The sequence below is a fragment of the Dipodomys ordii genome, unplaced genomic scaffold, assembly GCF_000151885.1.
Source record: "Dipodomys ordii isolate 6190 unplaced genomic scaffold, Dord_2.0 Scaffold15, whole genome shotgun sequence".
Lineage (NCBI taxonomy): Eukaryota > Metazoa > Chordata > Mammalia > Rodentia > Heteromyidae > Dipodomys > Dipodomys ordii.
In genome coordinates, this window is record NW_012267231.1 from 16968599 (window position 1) to 16990138 (window position 21540).

General features: G+C 45.5%; 1 protein-coding gene across 2 annotated transcripts; it reads right to left on the reverse strand.

Annotated features, from left to right (window-relative positions):
• Nucleotides 1-3237: 3237 nt before the first annotated feature.
• Nucleotides 3238-21159, reverse strand: Rcn2 (reticulocalbin 2, EF-hand calcium binding domain). Of its 2 annotated transcripts, none has more exons than XM_013012184.1 (7): nt 20852-21159; nt 20237-20342; nt 15863-16059; nt 9753-9854; nt 6841-6937; nt 5206-5348; nt 3238-4065 (listed from the first exon to the last, which is right to left on the reverse strand). In XM_013012184.1, exons 1-7 carry the CDS (start codon nt 21002-21004, stop codon nt 3913-3915), a joined length of 951 nt encoding a protein of 316 aa, XP_012867638.1. In that variant the 5' UTR covers nt 21005-21159; the 3' UTR covers nt 3238-3912. The 2 variants fall into 2 exon arrangements, with proteins under 2 accessions (XP_012867638.1, XP_012867637.1); XM_013012183.1 differs by having other exon boundaries at nt 9753-9866.
• Nucleotides 21160-21540: the final 381 nt, after the last annotated feature.

A 21540-nucleotide genomic window follows, 5' to 3' on the forward strand; every position in this document is an offset into this window, starting at 1 on the left:
TCCATCCATCCATCCATTCACAAGAATTCCACATATATTTTGGATATCCTATTTCAGCCATGGTTCTTGGTGTAAGGTCCGACCCTGGATGGCCAGCAGACTCCACCCTCCTCGCAGCAAAGCCTCCACCCAGTACCTGCGTTACCTAGGCAACTGGGACACCTGGAAGAGGTCACATCTGCATCCGCTGAGGTCACATCTGAATTTGATGTGGCCACACCTTTCCCCACCCATACCCTACATAAGGCCTAGCCCAGGCCCAGACGCTCTCTTGCTCTTCTTTTCTGCTCTCTCTCTGCTCTCTTGCTCTTCTTTTCTGCTCTCTCTCTCTGCTCTCTTGCTCTTCTTTTCTGCTCTCTCTCTCTTGCTCTTCTTTTCTGCTCTTGCTGCTCTTCTCTTCCTCTCTCTGTTCGTTTCTAGCTCTCTGCTCTCTCCCTTTTCTAGCTCTTTTCTCTTTCCTTTCTTTCCTCTCTTTCCCAGCCACGTGGAGTGCCAACCTTGCCTGGTCCCAGCAGGTCTACTGAATAAACCTACCCCTTACCTGAATACCACGTGAGTGCTACTGTTCTTACCCCTCTCTCTGCTCTTTTCTAGCTCTTTCCTCTCTTTCCCAGCTCTCTCTCTCATTCCCAGGCCTTTCCCAGCCAAGTGGAGTGCCAACCTTGCCTGGTCCCAGCAGGTCTACTGAATAAACCTACCCCTTACCTGAATACCACGTGTGTGCTGGTGCAGTTCTTACTCAGCTCTACCTCTCTTTTTAAAAACCTAACACTTGGTGCTTGAAAATTATGTAAGAAAACAGAACTCTTTGCTCCTGACCTTTTTTTTCCTCCCAGTCCTGGTGTTTGAATTCAGGGCCTGAATGCTCTCTGAGCTTCCTTTGCTCAAGGCTAGCCCTCTAACACTTGAGCCACAGTGCCACTTCAGGGTTTTTTTCTGAGCGGTTAATTGGTGATAAGGGCTTCATGGGGCTGGATGCTGGTGGCTCACACCTGTAATCCTAGCTATTCAGGAGGCTGAGGCTCAGGGTTAAACATCAGCCTGGGCAGGAAAGTATGAGACTCCCAATAAACTACTCAGAAAAAGCCGGAAGTGCTTATAGTAATGAGTAAAACAAAAGTCTTGGTCTCTTGGAGCTTTGTGTTCTATTATTGTTTCTCCCTTTTTTGGGGGGGGTTGGTCATGGGGCTTATACTCAGGGCCTGGGTGCTGTCCCTCAGCTCTTCAGCTCAAGGCTAGTGCTCTACCACTTGAGCCACAGCACCACTTCTGGTTTTCTGGAGAGAAGAGTCTCATGCCCAGGCTGGCCTTGAGCCTTGATCTCAGATCTCAGCCTCTGGAGTAGCTAAGATTACAGGTATTAGCCACTTGCCCTTGGCCTGTCCTTTAGCTTTTTCATTCAAGGCAGGTGCTCTACCACTTGGGCCACAGCTCCACTTTCAGCTTTTTTACTGGTTAATTGGAGATAGAAATCTGAATGAATTTACTGCCCTGGCTGGCTTGGACCCACAATCCTCAGATCTCAACCGCCTGAATAACTAGGATGACAGGGATTAGCTACTGCCCTCGGCTGCCCTCTTACCTTCCAGTGAAGGGAAATCGACAAATAGAGCAGATAGTCTACGTAAATTATGTAATATGTTTGAAGATGACCACATAGGAGAAAATAAACCTATCTTCAGATGCCAGGAAACGGTGCATGTGGATGTTCTGTAGTAGGTAGGGGTGGGGTGAGGCTGGCTGGGCTGAGCCACTGAGCTTTACCAGAGGTATGTAAACGAGTTGCCCTCTGGCTGGGAAAAGGCTCTCTGGAGAGAGCGCCAGTAGGTCATGAGGCAGGCACAGGCCTGCTGTGTCTGAGGATCTGTATAATGCAATGATGCCCAGGAGAGCAGAAAGGAGTCACAGGAAATGGGAAGGAGGGCCCTTTAAGACCTTGTAGCCACGGTAAAGACAGTGAAATGGTTGACTGCAGCCCTGTGGGGGACAGTGGAGAGAAATGGAGTCAGGCCATCAGTGATTCACCACTGTGAATTTATCTTGAACTAGCAAAACACTGGCAGTAGAATGGTCACACTCAAGTGAGAGTGTTAACCTGGAGGGGGGGGAAAAAAAAAAAAGCTCAGGGACAGCGTCCAGGTTTATAACACACATGGGTTTATAACTCGGAGTTAGGAACTTGATGTGAACAAGAAGCGGATGAGTTGTGACACTGTATGAAAACCTTCTCAGTGGCTTTTCTAAACTAGGTGGGAAACATTCTCTGAGCTTGAATAGAGCTCCTCACTTTTTTAAAAGGAGGTAGCCAGGTGGTGGTGGTTCATGCCTATCATCCTAGCTATTTGAGAGGCTGAGATCTGAGGAAAGTGGTTTGAAGCCAGCCTGGGCTGTAAAGTCTTTTATCTCCCACGAACCCCCAGAAAACTGATAGTAGTGCTGTGGCTCAAATGGTAGAGCCCTAGCCTTGAACAAAAGAGCTCAGGGACAGCACCCAGGCTGAGTTCAGATCCACAACCAACCAAAAAAAAAAAAAAAAAGAGGTATAGTGTCCCAAAACCCCTAGAAAAACAAGTCTAAATTACTAAACAATGGTATTTTGGAAAAGGCAAAAATAGAGAAATGCAAATAGAAGCCATGGTAAGCATCTACCTCACAGAATTGTGACCACCAAAACCAGGAAGTGTCAAGCACCAGGGTTCAGGAATAAGCATCGCTGTGCACTAGGGAAAATCACAGACACCACGCTATTCCTTAAAAAATAAGTAGCTTGGCACCTGTGGCTCATGCTTGTAACCGTATCTACTCAGGAGGCTGAGATCTGAGGATCTGGGGTTAAAGCCCACCAAGCAGGAAAGTCCACAAGACTCTGATTCCCAATTAACCAGCCAAAAGCTAGAAGTAGAGTTGTGGCTCAAGTGGCAAAGTGCTAACCTTAAGTAAAAAAAAGCTAAGGGACAGTGCTCAGGTCCTGAATTGAAGTCTCAGGACTGGCACCATAAAAAAAAAAAGCAAAAAAAAAGCAAAGGTGTGGTTCAGGTTGTAGAACAGCAGCCAATGAATGAAAGTAAGTGTCAGACAAGGAGCGGACAAAAAAAAAAGTCCCAAGAATAACTGAATATTCTTGAATAATTTAACTAACTATGCCAATAAAGGAACAGACAAGCAAATAATACAGACACAGAAAAGCCTGTGCTGAACCTGAGGCTGACTGGAAAATTAAAGATGCGCCAACAAACATACAAAAGGAAGTTCATCTTTAATCGGTCAAAAACAAAAAGGGCTGGGACATGTCAAATGCCACTCACCATAATGCTATAGTTATACATTAAATATAATTACTATCTATACATATGCAAAAATATAAAGTTCTATTTCATACGACAGAACCCTTTAGAGAAACCATTTTAAAATTAAGTCAAATGCAACATGAACGTGAGGTTTACATTTTTTGAAAGTTCCTTAAAAACAAAACAAAAAAAAACCCCTAAATCTAAACACACTGGTCTTCCTGTCAGTTTCCCAATTAGATCTACTTAGTACCAAACGAACCTGGAGAGCTGTCACAAACTACTTAAGTAATAATATTGTTCAAGCAGGTCTAAAATCCTCCATTTTTTTTCAAGTACAGAGAAAGAATTGAAAATTCCACAAGGCTGAACTAAACGGATGGCGTGTTTAGGAAAGAATGTATGGCCACATGGCACAATATTGTTTAACTTCTTCAAATACATCTTGAAACAAATATCAGGTTTTTGTTGTTTTTTTTTTTCTTCTAGAAGCCAAAATGACAACCTACATGGAGATCCTTTTGGCTGTGGTTAGACTGAAGAGTGTAAAATCTGTCAATATTTTATCACAAAAGTAAAGCTGGTCAGAAGTTCTGAACGGATGCGGCCCAGGCTGCAGTGGCGCTCAGAGCTCATCGTGGTAGAAGTAGTCATCGTGCAGCTGCCGCCCGTAATCTGTGGCCTCGCTGGTGAGAAACAAGTCCTGGCTCTCCAGAACCTCCTCTGCAGACAGCTTCTTGTCCCCGTTCAAATCCATCTCACCAATCAGATGAACGGCCTTGAACAGACCCAAGTGGAAAGGTGAGCAAGGAGCCGTGAAGCAAATGAAATGTGATTCTGCCAACAACTGACTCCTATCTCGCTATAACCCACTCTGTAAATGAGTTTGTGCACCACTGCTTTATCTCTCCTCTTAAATTTCTTTTTTTTGTTTTTTTTTTGCCAGTCCTGGGGCTTGAACACTGTCCCTGAGCTTCTTTTGCTCAAGTCTAACACTCTACCACTTGAGCCATAGCGCCACATCTGGCCTTTTCTGTGTATGTGGTACTGAGGAACCAAACCCAAGGCAAGTACACTCTACCACCAAGCCACCTTCCCAGCCCCCCTCTCTTAATTTGTCTCCATACAAAGCCAATTCAGGAAATCAACATTAAGCAAAATTACATTACATTCCGCTTTGAGCCCCATAGGCAAATATAAACTATCATTTTATCCACTGTGCCCACGCATAATCTTTTTTCAAATTTGTGCTGGTCCTGCATGTTGGAACTCAGGGCCTGGGCACTGTTCCAGAGCTTCTTTTGCTCAAGGATAGCACTCTTAACACTTGAGCCACAGCGCTACTCCTGGCTCTTTTGGTGGTTAACTGGAGATTAAGAGTCTTGTGCAAGCCGGGCGCTGGTGGCTCACGCCTGTAATCCTAGCTACTCAGGAGGCTGAGATCTGAGGATCGAGGTTCAAAGCCAGCCCGGGCAGGAAAGACTGTGAGACTCCTATCTCCAATAAACCACCAGAAAACCGGAAGTGGCGCTGTAGCTCAAGTGGTAGAGCGCTTGCCTTGAGCTGAAGAGCTGAGGGACAGCGCCCAGGCCCAGAGTTCAACCCCAACAACCAAAAAAAAAAAAAAAAAAAAGAGTCTTGTGCATTGGTCTATGTAGGCTGGCTTGGAGCTGTGATCCTCCCATCTCAGAGCTAGGATGACAGGCTTGAGTTACCAACGCCCAGCTCCAGAATCTTAGCTTTGTCTCCCTAACCATATACAACAGTACACTGATTTAATTCAGAACTGTCCTCAATGACTGCATTATTTCTTTGGCTGAGGACAGCGAACTCCCTATTGATGGCACTGTGTGGGAACACACACGTGCACGTGCCTGTGCACACACAAGGGAGGAGACGGCCGCTCTGTAACGCTTACCTCCTCTTGGGCAATGCCCTGATTGTTGGGTACCACCCAGGACAGCAGCTCCTGGGGATCCAGCCTGCCGTCACTGTCCTTGTCGTAGTCATTCACAAATCTGTCTTTCTCAACAAGTATCCACTCAGGATCTTCGTTTGCAGCTTAATAAAACAGACACACAAAAATATAGATGACATACAGAATATTACATGCATGCAATAGGTGGAATAAAGGAAAAGAATGCAAAGATTACTACATAAAAGAAGAACACTGAAACACAGCTACTTAACTGAAAAGTTCTGAAATATATGCAATTTATCTTCCAAAAGAGACATCGAGGTGCCGGTGGCTCATGCCTGTCATTCTAGCTACTCAGGGGGCTAAGATCTGAGGATCATGGTTTGAAGCCAGCCCAGGCAGGAAACTCCATGAGATTTATCTCCAATAAACTACTCAAAGGAACCAGAAGTTGCTCAAGTGGTAGAATGTTCATCTTGAACAAAAAGAAGCTCAGGGACAGTGCAGAGGCCCCGAGTTCAAACCCAGGATCAGCCACAATAGAGACAGGAATCAGAACCACCCAGTTTAAAATGTGCCGCACAGTATTACACACTAGCACTTCCATTAACCACTACTCATCTGGTACTGGCTAGGCCCAAGTTTAAGCTGGCAATATTTTGCTTCACATGTGACCATATATAGCTTGTTTGTTTTTCTGTCGGTCATGGGATTTGAACTCTAGACCTGAGTGCTGTCCCTCAACTCTTGTGCTCAAAGCAAACACTCCACCAGTTGAGCCACAGCATCACTGCCAGTTATCTGGGGGATACATGGCGTGACCCTCAGATCTCAGCCTCTGAGTAGCTAGGATTACAGGCATGAGCCACCGGCGCCCGGCCATATATACTTTTTGAAACATAATATTTACATGAAAAGTTTTACAGTAAAATTCACAATAAGGTGATCCATTTAAAAACTGCATTTTTGATATATATTTTGATACAATCCTGAGGCTTGAACTCAGGGCCTGGCTGATGTTCTACCACTTAAAACCATAGCTTCACTTCAGGTTTTTGTTTTTGCTGGTCCTGGGGCTTGAACTGAGTCTGGGCACTGTCCCTGAGCTTCTTTGGCTCAAGGCTAGCCCTCTACCTCTTGAGCCACAGCACCACTTCCAGGTTTTTCTACTAAGAAATTGAACCCATGGCTTCATGCATGCTAGGCAAGCACTTGAGCCACATTCCCAGCCCTCCACTTCTGGTTTTGCTTTTTTTTGCGTTTCATTGGAGATCAGAGTCTCACAGACCTTCCTGCCCCAGCTGGCTTTGAACCATGATTCTCAGAGGTTTCAGCCTCTGGAGTAGCTCGAATTACAGGCGTGAGTCACCAGAGCTCAAGTTTCCTTCCCCTTTTGAATCGACAGTGGCATTAGACTGGTTAGGAGGACAAATGTTTGAAACTCAAGGTGAAAATGAGAATGAGCAAGGAGCATCTGAGAAAGGCTGTCAGTCCTGGGGTTGAGCCGTCCTGTGCTGACTTAGCCTGGAAGCGGAAGCCAGGCTGGGCTGCTCAGCTACTTTCCTGTCAAACTCCATGAATGAGGGCTGTCTGTTGTTTCTTTAGTTCCCATTTCCCTCACTCCAGGAAACTTACTTGGATCCCGTCTGTAATCACCAAGAAATTCTTCTAAACTAACAAAGCCATCACCGTTTTTGTCATGTTCTTCTAACGCCTCCTGAATGACGAACTCCTGTTGCACATACATTAAGAGAGAAGCAAGGCTTAGTCATAAAATCATCAGTGGTACCTACCTGCCTGTTATCCTAACTATTCAGGAGGCTGAGATCTGAGGATTGTGGTTTGAAGCCAGCCCAAGCAGAAAAGTTATGAAGCCTACCCAAACTGAAAATGGAGCTGTAGCTCAAATGGCAGAGCACGAGACTTGAGCAAAAGCAGCTCAGGGACAGAACCTGAGTTCAAAACCCAAGACCAGCACTCCCCCCAACCCCCCTACACAAAGTCAAGCCCACCACTGAATGTATCATATTATAGAGTTTCTTCAGGGTAATCACTGTGATTGTCCAGACTTGAAGGACAATTCTGGTAGCTGGGGAACAAGAGTTTCCAGTTGTACTCCTGATCCTGATGCTTGGAAGAATTCAGTTCAGTCTCTTGAACCCTTCAACACCCAAGGCAGGCCCCAGGCCCCTCTTTTCTGCATGTTCCCCTCCCTCTCAAAAAGGCCACCTCTTCTGCTCTAGTTTCCTCCAATCTAGCAGCAGCTCTAAAGAATACTATCTGACACCCCTACCCAGAGCCGTGTTCTTCCTCCAAGCTGAAATGCCAGCACCTCCACCTACGCCTTACTTCTACCCAACAACCAATCTTCCCAGACCCAAAGGGCGGGGCCTCCGAGGGCATTGCCTGTTGGGAGATCAGCTCCTTGGCACCTCCCAGCCCCTCCCAGCCTGCACATCAGACCCTTACCACTCCCGCCTCTCTCCTACACCATTAAGCCTAGAGGCTGCAGAAACATAAACCGCCACTGCAGTGGAGATGGCCACAAAGCAACGTTTCCCAACGTCCACCTCTTCTTTTCTGACACGCATTGGAACAGGGCCTCCTGCAGATTCTTGACAAAAACTCTCCCCTTTCTTCCCATGATGGAAGTCTTCTGAAAGGTTCGTGTTGGCCAGCACTGCACGTTAAAGCCCCCGTCTAGACGCTCTACTTCCACACCTTCTGTCACCTTCAGCAAATCCTGCCTCTCTGCAGCCTCCACCTCCCTTGGCCACAGCTCCTTCTTGGATGGTAGTCAAGTCATTCATCACCACCCTGCTCGTCCTTCCTTCTCAGCTGGTCCTGAGTGCATCCGTGACCCCCACCCCAAATGTAATCTCTGTCTCCCATTCTAGACACATATGGGAGCTTCATCAATAACACATACAATTTCTTGTCTTTGCTTAAATCAAAATTTATAGTTTGTACCTAGAAGGACTCTTCATCTAAGGGCCCAAAAATTAGTTTTAGAGGAATGATCAAGGGACTGTCCTTAAAATTATGATCCAATATACTGGGTGTTAATATATATATGTAATTGTTCTGAGTCAGAATCCAGTTTTACCATACTTCTAAGGGAGTTTATGATCCAGTAATATGTAAGAACCACTGGTTAAAATGATTCTTTTCATTCAAGTAATACTCTTAGGAAAAAGTAGACTCATTTCCATAATGCTGCCATGGTGGGATTTTTGGAACTGAGTCCAGTGGCTCATCCATGGAATCCCAGGCAGAGATCAGAAGGATGGCCATCCAAGGTCAGTCATGGCAAAAAGTTAATGAGACCCCCCCCATCTCAAATATCTGGGTGTTGTGGTACACACTTATCAACCCAGATACACGGAGGCATAGGTAAGAGGATCATGGTCTAAGGCTGGCTGTTCCAGGCAAATCCTTAAGACCCTATCTGAAAAAGGAAGCAAACAAAAAGGCTGGAGGCATGGCTCGAGTGGTAGAGTACCTGCCTAGTAAATGTATGCTCCCTAAGCCCAGTACCAAAACACAAACAACAACAAAACCCACCCTACCCCCCACAAAAAAAGATCCTCTAGGGTCATGTTTTTTTGCTGGTCCTGGGGCTTGAACTCAGGGCCTGGGCATTATGCCTGAGTCTCTTTGTGTCCAAAGCTAGAGCTCTACCACTTGAGCCACAGTGCCACTTCTGGCTTTTTCTCAGTAGTTTATTGGAGAGTCTAACAGACTTTTCTGCACAGGCTGGCTTTGAACTGTGATCCTCAGATCTCAGCCTCCTGAAAAGTTAGGATAACAGGTATGAGCCACTAGCACCCAGGCCATTTCTGTTTCTTAATACGTAATTAGTAATCAACATTCCTGCTCATGTTTTCGTCCAAGTGCTGATCAGGGCAGGCTCTCCTAGCAGGGCTATGTGCATGCAGAGGCCCTTCGTGTCTTGTGACTTGCAGTCTACTGGTCTCCCTGTGCTCCAGGCAACTGTTCTTACTCTCCAACAAGTCAAGGCCCAGTATCCTTTGCCGGCTGTTCTAGAACCCTATTAGCTTGACCCAAATTAACTTTCTGGCACCTAAACTGTGCCCAGCACTGCTCTTAAATTAGGTCATGAATCCTGTGCCAAGACAGCGGATAGAAGCTCAACAGTAGCAAGTAGTGTTAATAAGCGTCTCCCACCACTGAACTAGGGAGAAAAATGGACCTGTTGCCTTCTTATTCAAGGCAGCTTATTATTCTGACCATGACTTTTGTTTCCCTTTGGTGTCAATCCTGGGGTTTGAACTCAGGGTCCGGGTGCTATCCCTGAGCTATTCTGCTCAAGGCTAGCACTCTACCATTTGAGCCACAGCTCCACTTCCAGCTGTTTGTGGTTAACTGGACACAAAAGTCTCACAGACCTTCCTGCCTGGGCTGGCTTTGAACCATGATCTTCAGATCTCAGCCTCCTGAGTAGCTAGGATGAAGTCGTAACTGGCAAGGCAATTCATTTTTAATGACTTACTAGTCAGTAATTCTCAAGTTCTTTTATTCCTTACCGTCATATAATCAACTTCTTCAGGATGTTCAAAAGCAATGAATTCTTCAAGGCTCAAACCAGGGCTCGAATCCTGATTAGCTTTTTCAAATCGCTTCTTGTCCTTTAAATGAAGCTTTGAAAATTAAAAAATTTTGAACACAGAGAAAACCCTCAGCATTATATTAAAAATACTTTGAAACCAGAAACCAGGTGCTAATTATAGTCTTGGGGCTAGGGATGTGATTGGAGCAGTGGATCACCTGTCTAGCAACCACAAGGCCCTCGTACTGTCCGTCCCTGCAATACCCGATTACTTTATTCATCTTTACAATGTTCTTCTAAAGGGACACTGGGCGAATAATTAGACATTAAAGGTTACACAGACACAAAAATGCTAGTGTAGATTGCAATGACAGCACTCAGTAGCTGTGGTATTCAGGGAAAACTGCTTAACCACTTATTTCCTCGTCTATAAAATTAGGATAACAATCTCTACTTGTCAAAATACAGCTTACTAAAAATGTATTACACTTGGACCCCCTAGTGGTCCTAAGGTAGCTCCTTCTTCAAGAGTGCTTCTTACTAACTTGGGAATGGTCCTGACAGGAAGTTTACATCATGTGGCTACTCTTGTAGTTGGGTTTTGTTGTTGTTGTCATCTTTGAAATGATTTTTCAAAAACATGTTCATATGTTTCAAATGAATAATCCTTTTACATCGAGAATCTCACATGATTAGAATACATCCCCAATATTTGGAAGCCCACTCTTTTTTTTTTTTTTTAATGCTAGTTCTGGAGTTTGAACTTAGGGTCTGGGCTAGCTTTGAACTGCGATCCTAAGATCTCAGCCTACTGAGTAGCTAGGATTACAGGCGTGCGCCACAGTACTCTTTAATGTGCTAACTGTATATTCAGAAATAAACACATGAAAAGCCTAAGTGGGTCCTATCCTGAGATAAACACTCAACTGCACATTTTCAAAGCATAGCTTGGATATTTTTTAAGCTGGTAATTTGCGTACTTCACTGTTGGCAAGGAATGCTCTCCAGCTTTGTTGGAATAACAGGTTAGGAAACAGTCACTTACCCAAACACCAGTTCTTTACCAATGCTGACACTGGTAGAGGTTTTGTCCATACTCGGCAAGCTGGGGCCCCTTACCCAGTTACCCCAGAGAAGAAAACATACTTTGTTCCCAAACAACAGCTGCTCTTTCATGTTTTATACTTTTTATAATAATATTTTATAATTTCAAATACTCTAAAATCATTTACATTTTATGTTCAGGTTTAATCTAGGCAAAGGCAGACAAACCACCTAAGACACTCTGTGGGGTCCATCGAGTTATTTCTGAATAATTCTCTATTCACAAGAGTCAGTGTTTATTTTTCCTTATGAAAGAACCTTTCAAAGTACAGCCAAAAGGCCCATGTTCCAGAACGGGAAGCCAAATTTGGCCAAATCTGCCTATGGAAAGAAAGGATCTCTTTCAACACAGTGAAATTTCTGAAAGAAAAAAAAAAATAAGAGGAAAGTAGTATTTTCTGATTCACATTTCATTTCCATTTGAACACAATTTAAAAGCAAATACACTTCAATAGTCTGATTTTGAAGCAACAAGTCAAAAAAATAAAACAAAAATCAGCAACAAAAAAAGCTGTGTCAGTTTCACACTTGCACACTCTTACTTTTGTCTGTATAAAACCTTTGTGTTCACAAGGTGCTGGTGGCTCATGCCTGTAATCCTAGCTACCCAGGAAGCTGAGATCTGAGGATTGGTGGTTCAAGCCAACTGAACAGGAAGTCCCAGTGAGACTCTTATCTCCAATTAACCACTCAAAAACTGGAAGTGGAACTGTGGATCAAAGTGGTAGAGTACTAGCCTTGAGCAAAAGAGCTCAGGCACGGGCTGGGAAGGTGGCTCGGTGGTAGAGCGCTTGTCTTGCATGCATGAGGCTCTGGGTTTGATTCCTCAGCACCATATAAGCAGAAAAAAGAGAAAGTAGTGCTGTGGCTCAAGTGGTAGAGCACATACCTTGAGCACCTAGGCCCAGAGTTCAGGCCCACAACTGACAAAAAAAAAAAAAAAAAGGTGGAGAAAGAGCTATAAAATCAAATTTGCAATTAAAATTAATGATTAAAAAAAAAAAGAGCTCAGGCACGGTGCCTGAGCCCTGAGTTCAAGCCCCAGGACTGACAAAAAAGAAACAAACAAAAAAACCTTTGTGTTCTACCAGAGGCCAAGGCACCAAGAAATAAAAAGGAAAGTGTTAGTCTCTGTCCTATAAAAGAAACAAGGGGAGCAAAACTGATTTTACAAGAAGGAACTGTGACCCAGAACACAAGTCTAGCCTTACACTTCAGATCAGCTCAGGAAGCTACATCCTACGTAAGTCATTACTGCCTACACATGGGCACTTACCAGCTCACTGGCCAGGAAGGTCCCCAACTTTACACTACCTCAGAAAGAGTCACTACTCCAAACTGTCCACATAAAAACTTAGTACAAGAAGGCAAAACTCAGGTAATGAGTTGATCTAGCAAATGTGTTTATCAGGGCCAATAGGTGCTGGGATCCATGGTAGAGCATCTGCCTACCAACTCAAATCCCTGAGTTTACATCCTCTTCATGACTTAAAGAAAAATTATATACATGAAAAAGAGACAGGGGCTGGGAAGGTGGCTCAGTGGTAGAGCGCATGCCTTGCATGCCTGAGGCCCTGAGTTCCATTCCTCAGCACCACATAAGCAAAAAGAAAAAAGCCGGAAGTGGCGCTGTGGCTCAAATGGTAGAGCGCTAGCCTTGAGCTGAAGAGCTGAGGGACAGCACCCAGGCCCAGAGTTCAGGCCCTCGACCGGACCCAAAAAGAAAAAGAAAAAGAGACATTCCTGGGTTGTCAACCATCAATAGGATTCCTGCTGGGAGGTGTTTATTTGGTACACAATTCCTTCAGAATACTAGCAAGTGCCGAATCTTTAAAAGGTGAATCTTGCTGGGCACCGGTGGCTCACGCCTGTCATCCCAGCTACTGAGGAGGCTGAGATCAGAGGATCATGGTTCAAAGCTGGCCTGGGCAGGAAAGTCTATCAGACTCTTATCTCTAACCACCAAAAAGATAAAAAGCTGAAAATGGAGCTGTGGCTCAAATGGTAGGGTGTTAACCTTGAGCAAAAAGGACTCAGGAACAGAATCCAGGCCCTGAGTTCAAGTCTCAGAAGAGGCATGGGCGCATGCGTCTGCACGCACGCACGCGCACATAACGCGCGCGCACACACACACACACACACACACAAAATCTTTAAAATTATTTTACCACAACCTTTTACTTGTGTTGATATATTCTTAGTTTAATAAAACTTCAGGGGGCTGGGAAGGTGGCTCAGTGGTAGAGCACTTGCCTTGCACACATGAAGCCCTGGGTTTGATTCCTCAGCACCACATAAGCAGAAAAAGCTGGAAGTGGCACTGTGTGACTCAATGGTAGAGTGCTAGCCTTGAGCTGAAGAGCTGAGGGACAGCGCCCAGGCCCAGAGTTCAGGCCCCATGACCGACTCCCCCCCCCAAAAAAAAAAACTTCAGGAATCTTGATAAAAAATCTTGGTAAGTTGCTAATTCCTACATTTATTTATTTAATTTATTTATTTTTGGTCAGTCATGGGCCTTGAACTCTGGGTCTGGGCGCTGACTGAGCTCTTCAGTTCAAGGTGAGCTCTCTACCACTTAAGCCACAGTGCCACTTCCGGTTTTCTGGTGGTTCAGTGGAGATAAGTCTCATGGACTTTCCTGCCCGGGCTGGCTTTGAACCATGATTCTCAGATCTCAGCCTCCTGAGTAGCTAGGAGTACAGGTGTGAGCCACTGGCCACCCTACTAAATTGTTTTCTTCATTTCTGTTTATGACTACATTGCAATAATAAAAACACAACATGCCACTGAATTCAGTGATAGTGAATCTTGGGTTGTTTTAAAGGGTGCAGGGCCCTGGGAAACAGTATGGAGGTTCTTTAAAAAAAATTAAAAACAGCTGGGCATCAGTGGCTCACAGCTGTAATCCTAGCTACTCAGGAGGCTGAGATGTGAGGATCATGGTTCAAAGCCAGCCCGGGCAGGAAAGTCTGTGAGACTCTTTATCTCCAATAAACCACCAGAAAACCGGAATTGGTGCTTTGGCTCAAGCGCTAGAGTGCTAGCCTTGAGCTGAAGAGCTGAGGCACAGTGCCCAGGCCTAGAGTTCAAGTCCCATGACGGACAAATAAATAAACAAAACAAAACACTCGGGCACTTGCAGCTCATGCTGTATCCTAGCTGGAGGATAAGATCTGAAGATGGCAGTTTAAAATCAGCCTGGGCAGCAATGTCTTTAAGACTCTGATCTCCAATTAACCACCAAAAAAAAAAAAAAAAAAAGCCAGAAGAGGAGCTATGGCTCAAGTGGTAGTGTGCTAACCTTGAGCAAAAATGCTTAGAAACAGCATCTAAGCCTTGAGTCCAAGCACAAGAATTGGCAACAAAAATACATAAAACAAAAGCAGAATTCAAATCAACAGTCTCATTTCTGGGCATGTACCCAAAAGAAATGAAAGCAGGAGGTAAAAGTGGGATCTGTGCAGCAGGTCCATTGAGCCATTTCCCACAGCAGTGTTGGTAAGGAATGCACAAACAATATGTGACACACCAACATACGCACTACAGAATATCCTTTGGCTTTTTTTAGGTAAGAGATTCTGACACATGCCACACCATGGGAGAACCTTGAGGACAGCATGGGAAGTGAAGTAAGCCAGTCACAGAGACAAACACGCACCGCCCTTCGTTGGTAAGGTACCTGATAGTAAATGCAGACCCAAAGTGGAACACTGCCAGGCCTGGGGGAGGAGTGTGGGAAGAGGAGTTAGTGTTTAATGGGCAAATCGGGTACAGAGTTCAGTTCTGCAAGACTAAAGTACATGAAAGACTGGCTGCACAATTAGATGAATGTACTTAGTAGTACTAAATTATAATTTTGGGGGTAGGGACAAGGTGCCAGTCCCTGGGCTTGAACTCAGGGCCTGGGCACTGTCCCTGAACTGCTTTTGCTTAAAGCTAACACTACCACTTGAGCCACAGCACCACTTCCGGCTTTTTCTGTATATATGGTACTGAGGAATTGAATCCAGGGCTTCATGCACATTAAGCAAGCACTCTATTACTCTATTACTAAAGCCACATTCCCAGCCTCACTGCTGAATTTAAAAATGGTTAAAGTGCTAAAATTTTCTGTTTATAGTACCATTAGTGTTAGGTTTTTTGTTTTTTTTTTTGCAGGTGAGTTATTTTAAATAAAACTAGTGTTGCTTTTTTTCCAAGAAGGATATGCCGACAGAGCCTTCTAATATAATAAAACTTCTAATATATAAAACTGATAGTTGAATGTTGATCAAAATCATCTAATAAGGAAGTAGAGCTCTAAGTAATAGAATGTTAGCCTTGAACAGAAAAACTTAGAGACAGTACCCAGGCCCTGAGTACAAGCCCCAGGACTGGCAAAAAAAAAAAAAAGCCGGGCACTGGTGGCTCATACCTGTAGTCCTAGCTATTCAGGAGGCTGAGATCTGAGAATTGCGCTTCAAAGCCAGCCCAGGCAGGAAAATCTGGGACTCTTGTCTCCAATGAACCACCAGAAAAGCAGAAGTGGTGTTGTGGCTCAAAGTGGTAGAGCGGCTCACCTTGAGTTGAAGAGCTCAGGGACAGCGCCCAGGCCCAGAGTTCAATCCTACCACCACGATAGGGTGAAAAAAAAAAATCAAATAATGAGATTAAAGACCTACAACATTAGGGCTGGGAAGGTGATGCTCAGTGGAAGAGTGCTGGCCTAGCATGCATGAGGACCTGAGTTCAATTCCTCAGCACTACATAAACAGAAAAAGCCAGAAGTGGTAGAGAGCTAGCCTTGAGCTGAGGGACAGTGCCCATGCCCAGACTGACCAAAAAAAAAAAAAATCTACAACATTTAAAAAGCCACTGTGGAAATGGGGACGAGTTGGGCTGGTAAGGAAAGCATCAAAGAGCAGTGGAGTGGAACAAGGGGGGCCTGGGTGGAGAACAAGGTGGCCAGTCCACACAGGGGCCTCAGGAACCGCCTGTGCTCACCTGTCTAAAGGACTCCTCCTCCGCGTCGTCCAGGGCTGTGTTGTCATCGAAGTCGATCACTCGGTCGTACATCTGAATGTTGTACTCATCCCATGTCACCGTCCCATCGCTGTTTTTATCGTATTCCACAAACTGCTGTTTGGCCTCCTGCATGGCATAATGCTTAAAAGACATCTGAATCCACTGGCTGAGTTCACCTATGGGAATTTCCCAGGACACAATGAATGTTGACAGGACTTCTCATCTGGGCAGTGAGGGTTGCGAAACCCTCTCAGGAAGAAGTAACCCCACTGTTGGCAGTACTGGGTAAAAACTGGGGCAAGCAGGTAGGAGACTGTGAAGTCTGAGCCTGGAGTCATGACAGCACAACACACGTGGCAAGAGCCTGCTCTGGGTTGGCAGAATGAATTACCAAGTGGCCAAAACTGCACCTTTTAATTTTTTTTTAAATGTATTACCTCTGAAACTTGCAAAATAACCTGTGCTAAACACCACAGATCTCCCTAGTAGCCCCAAGTATTTGAATAACTATTTAATATGCATTAGAAAAATCACTTGTCATTTATGAAAGGAGTACAATGTCTTCCTTCAGACTAAATATGAATTATTATATAAAATCCATATATATATATATTATACTATATTCAAAACCTGTGTATCCTTTATGTTTGTTAGTGGTTCTTTTTTCTTTTCTTTCTTTTTTTGAAATAATGTCTTGCTATATAGCTAACACCGATTTCACACTTGAATCCTTCCTTCCTCCATCTCCCCAGTGGTGGGATTATAGGGAGGTGCCACCATGCCTGGCTGGATCAATATATATTAAAGGAAATAATAGATGGTAAGTAGACCTGGTATAAGTTAGGATGATATTCAAGGGATTGAAGTTTGACAAACACTGTTATAGTGCATTCCCTTTAAAAGAGACAATCTCACAAGGTTGTGGGTAGCAATTATTATACTATTTTTTTTGGTAGCAGTCCTGGAACTTGAACTCAGGACCTATGTGCTGTCCCTGAGCTTTTGTGCTCTGCCGTTTAAGCTTTTTGGTGGATAATGGGAGGCAAGAGTCTCATGGGCTTTCCTGCTCAGGCTGGCTTTGAACTGCGATCCTCAGATCTCAGCCTCCTGAATAGCCAAAATTACAAGCATGAGCCACTGGCACCCAGCAAGCAATTATTGCCCTTCTTGCAACAGCTGTCCTAACCTCAGTACCTGAGATAATGAGGGAAAAAAAAGTTCTTAAATTTCAAACATCTTTCAGATCAACTTCTGACTACACTGCATTACAGAAAAGGGATGGGGAGATAACACTCATTTGCAAGAAAGAGCATGATTGTATAGTGTTTGGGCTAAAGGTAAGGTGTTGGTGGTTTAAAGACTGCCTGGAGCCGGACGTTGGTAGCTTATACCTGTAATTCTACCTTCTCAGGAGGTTGTGATCTGAGACTGCAGTTTGAAGCCAGCCTGGGCAGGAAAGTCCATGAGACTCTTATCTATACTAAACCACCTAAAAACCAGAAGTAGAGCTGTGGCAAATTCAGGGACAGCACCTAGACACTGAGTTCAAACCCTATAACAAACAATAAATTAAAAAATAGACTGGCTAGGATATTTGTGCTGGTTTGGGAAAGGTCTAGTAAACAGAAACACAAAAGACAAATTCTCTCTCCTGAAACTAACCAGGGCAGAATTATTATTATGCAACCACACATTGAACAACTGCTACCTATCTGGAATTCTAATCTGTCCTGTCTTCCAAAGAAGGCCATTATCCTCATCACTATTTCACAGTTCAGAGAACTGAGATTAAGAAAGGTCCAATGCCTAACAGATAAAATGCAGCCGAGTCCAGATTCAAACCTACACTTGACTTCAAAGCCTTGGCTTTTTTTTTTTTTTTTTTTTGTCGGTTGTGGGGCCTGAACTCTTGGCCTGGGCACTGTCTCTAAGCTCTTCAGCTCAAGGCAAGCACTCTACCACTTGAGCCACAGTGCCACTTCCAATTTTCTGGTGGTTAATTGAAGAGCTGTCTCATGAACTTTCCTGTCCTGACTGACTTTGAACCTGGATCCTCAGATCTTAGCCTCTTAAGTAGCTAGGATTACAGCCATAAGCCACAGGTGCCCAAGTGAACCTTGGTTTTCTTAAGAATCTCTACTTTCTATGAATATACTAAGAAAAACTGAGAGGTGGGCTTGGGAGAGATGGGAGAGACATGGAAGGGGTGATATTAATCAAGATTCATTGTACTTACAAACTGACTATTGAATTAAAATTCCCTTGTACAACTACTTAAAAAAAAAAAAAAGAATCTCTACTTCTTTCCTCTTGCCTCAGCCTCTAGAGCAGTTGGGACTACAGGTGTGTGCCAGTGGGTGCTGTCATGAACCTCCACTTTTCAAGAACCTGGATCTAGTCCTGGCCCTCCGTGTACAAATTAGAATTGTTACTGATCCTCCCATAGACTGTGGGTTTTCTTGAGTACCATCACAAAGTCTTAAAGATATAGTGTGGCATAAATAATAGAGATTGAACAGATCAGAAACAGTTTTACCCTTCAGTTTTACCGTAAGGAGGGGTACTTTACCTTTTTACACTTGTTTTCTGATATGTGACCTAAAACTCTGGGCTGAAATCTTTATCTAGGTCCTGACAAGTACTACTTTCAGCTATTCATTCTGTCCATTCTAGTGGAAGGTGGACTGAATGACAGTTCAAAGGTTTCTTTGGTTTAAGTATCAGTAATCAGTAATATTCCTAAGGACATCTCCAAGTCACTGATAGCACATCTTAAATTTATCAGTTTAGAATTCTCTCACCAGGGGGCTGGGAAGGTGGCTCAGTGGTAGAGCGCTTGCCTTGCATGCATGAGGCCCTAGGTTCGATTCCTCAGCACCACATAAGCAAAAAAAAAAAAAAGCCAGAAGTGGTGCTGTGGCTCAAGTGGTAAAGGGCTAATCTTGAGCTGAAGAGATAAGGGACAGCACCCAGGCCCCACAACCAGACCCTCCCCCCCAAAAAAAAAAATTCTCTCGCCAGAAATTTCATTCCTTGGATGCTAAGCAACATTTAAATGAGAGTTACAGCAAGATAGCTAACTTTAAAAGTCACAATAACCTGAATTCTTTTTTGAAGCTCAACTTAGAAAGTTGGTAGGGTTTAATCACTTGAACTAAACAATGAGGAGAAGCAGCGGCAATTTACAACATTCTTTTAATAATTCGTATCTATCATTCTATCACTTCTGACTCATGAGCCTATTGACGAGAACTTTTATTTTTTAACTGAGGACAATACAACTGAATTAGCACCTGCTGATGGCTCATGCCTGTAATCCTACCTACTCTGAAGGAGGCTGAGATCTGAGGATTGTGGTTTGAAGCCAGTCTGGGCAGCAAAGTCTATAAGACTCTAATCTCCAGTTAACCACAAAAAAGCTGGAAATGGAGCTCTGGCATGATACTACCTACCACTGGAGTGGTAAAGCACTAACCTTGAGCAAAAAAGGCTCGTAGACAGCACTCAGGTTATTAGTTCAAGACCCAGACTGACAAAAAAAATAAAATAAAAATAAAACAAACAAACCCTGAATTAACAGTAGGATTATCTGGATTCTAGTCCTGCCTTTGCCATTTACTTGTGGGAGGAAGGACTTATCCCTATGGATTTGTTTCATCTACAGAGAGCTGGACAAGATGGTTCTAACGCTTTTAACACCTTTTTTTGTTGTTGTTGTTGTTGCCAGTCCTGGGGGCTTGAACTCAGGGCCTGGGCACTGCCCCTGAGCTTCTTTTGCTCAAGGGTAGTCCGCTACCACTTGAGCCACAGTGCCACTTCTGGCTTTTTCTGAGTATTTACTGGAGATAAGAACTTGGACTTTCTTGCCTAGGCTAGCTTCAAACCTCAATCCTCAGATCTCATCCTCCGGAGTAGTTAGGATTACAGGCATGAGCCACCCGTGCCCACCTATATCCACTCTTGTTATGTTACAATCAACAGTATGCACATGCAACGGGTCTTTTTTTTACTTTTTTTAAGCGCAAATTCTTAAAATTCTAATCAAGTGCCTATCAAAGGAACAGTAAATGACTGGACGCCTTATTTCTAAGACGAATTTTTCAGTTCGGAAGAGGGTGTCTCAAGCTATGACTCCCACATATAACCACTGGATCCGTGATTATATATTTTACTGGAGAAAACTACTTTTACTTGGATCACTTACTTTCAGGTATAAAACTGCCCTTTTATGTCACGGTACCTCCACCTCTAACTTGTTGGTCTACCTTAAAAAAAAAAAATCTACATTTGACAGGCATTCTTGTTTTAAAATGTTCATTCCTATCAGGCAAGGGGATCTCTCTCTCTCCTCACCTTCAGTGAGAAAGCCGTCGGAGTCGGAGTCAATTTTCTTTATGATCGCCTGCAGTCTTTTTTGCTGCTCTTCGGGACCGAGTTTGACATATTCATCGACGTCTTCCTTTGGGGGGTGGGGTGGGGGGTGTTATGGTATATAAGAGCGCTACGCCTTACAACCACCAGTGGGGCGTGCACAGAGGTCCTAGCTAGCGACACCCTTGTTTACACGCCTCAACACTGTCGGGGTGATCCACACTCGCTCTCTTAAGGCCCCTCCCTGGTCCCTACCCCACCCACACCCCCCAGTGACCCGGCCCCTGGTCCCCTACCCCACCCACACCCCCAGGGTCCCAGGGCATGGCAGGCAAGACACCCCGCTGAGGCCTCGCTAGCTCCTCAGGCTAATTTTATAGGCCCCAGGGTCTCCCTCCCCGCCCCCACCCCGCGAGAAGGGGAGGGGGGGAGGAAGGAGGGGAGAGGGGAGGGAAGGGAGGAGAGGCGGGGAGGGGAGAGCCCCGGAGGGCGAGCGCGGCCGACCCCCTTTGTCAGGCCGCTCCAGCCAGGCCCGGCGCGGCCGTCCCCCTTTGTCCCGGGACAAAGCCCGCCGCGGGCCCGGGCCCGGCCGCCCACCTGGACGCCCAGCAGCGCCTCGCGGTCGTAGTCGGCGCGGTGCTCGCCCTGCGGGTAGTGCAGCTCCTCGGCCTGGCCCGCGCCGGCCGCCGCGGCGCACAGCAACAGCATCACCGCCACAGCCAGCGCCGCGGGCCCCGGATCCAGCCGCATCGCGCCGGCCCGAAGCCGAGGACGAGTGGCGGGGCAGGGAGGCAGGGCGGGGCCCAGAGTCGGCGGCGGTGCTCGGCCCGGCCGGTGGCCACAGAGGGGCGGCGCCGCGGACGGGAGAGGCCGAGGACGCCGCGGGTCCGGAGGACAACGTGCCACACGGCGCCCAAACGTCGACGGCGTTGCGGAGGCGCGCTGGGCGCCGGTTTATATAGCCGCTGTCGGGAAGGGGGCGGGACGCAAGGCAGAGCTGCTGATTGGAGGGTCTCGGCTGGGAGGCGTCCTCGCGGGGCGAGGGGCGGGGCCTAGCGATGGAGTGGTCGCCGACGCTCAGGGGCACTGAGATGCAGGCGGGTCCTCGGGGACCGCACAGCCAGCTCCCTTGTCTGTCTTCTTCCGCGCGGTACCTTCCGCAAACAAGTCCCTCCCCTCATCTCTGCCTGTTCTTCCCATCAGCCTCGTTGGTTCCCACCAGGAACTCCTTGTCTACTCTTGTGTGCCCCTACTGGCTTCCCATCAGAGGAAGAGGCTGGAGATTT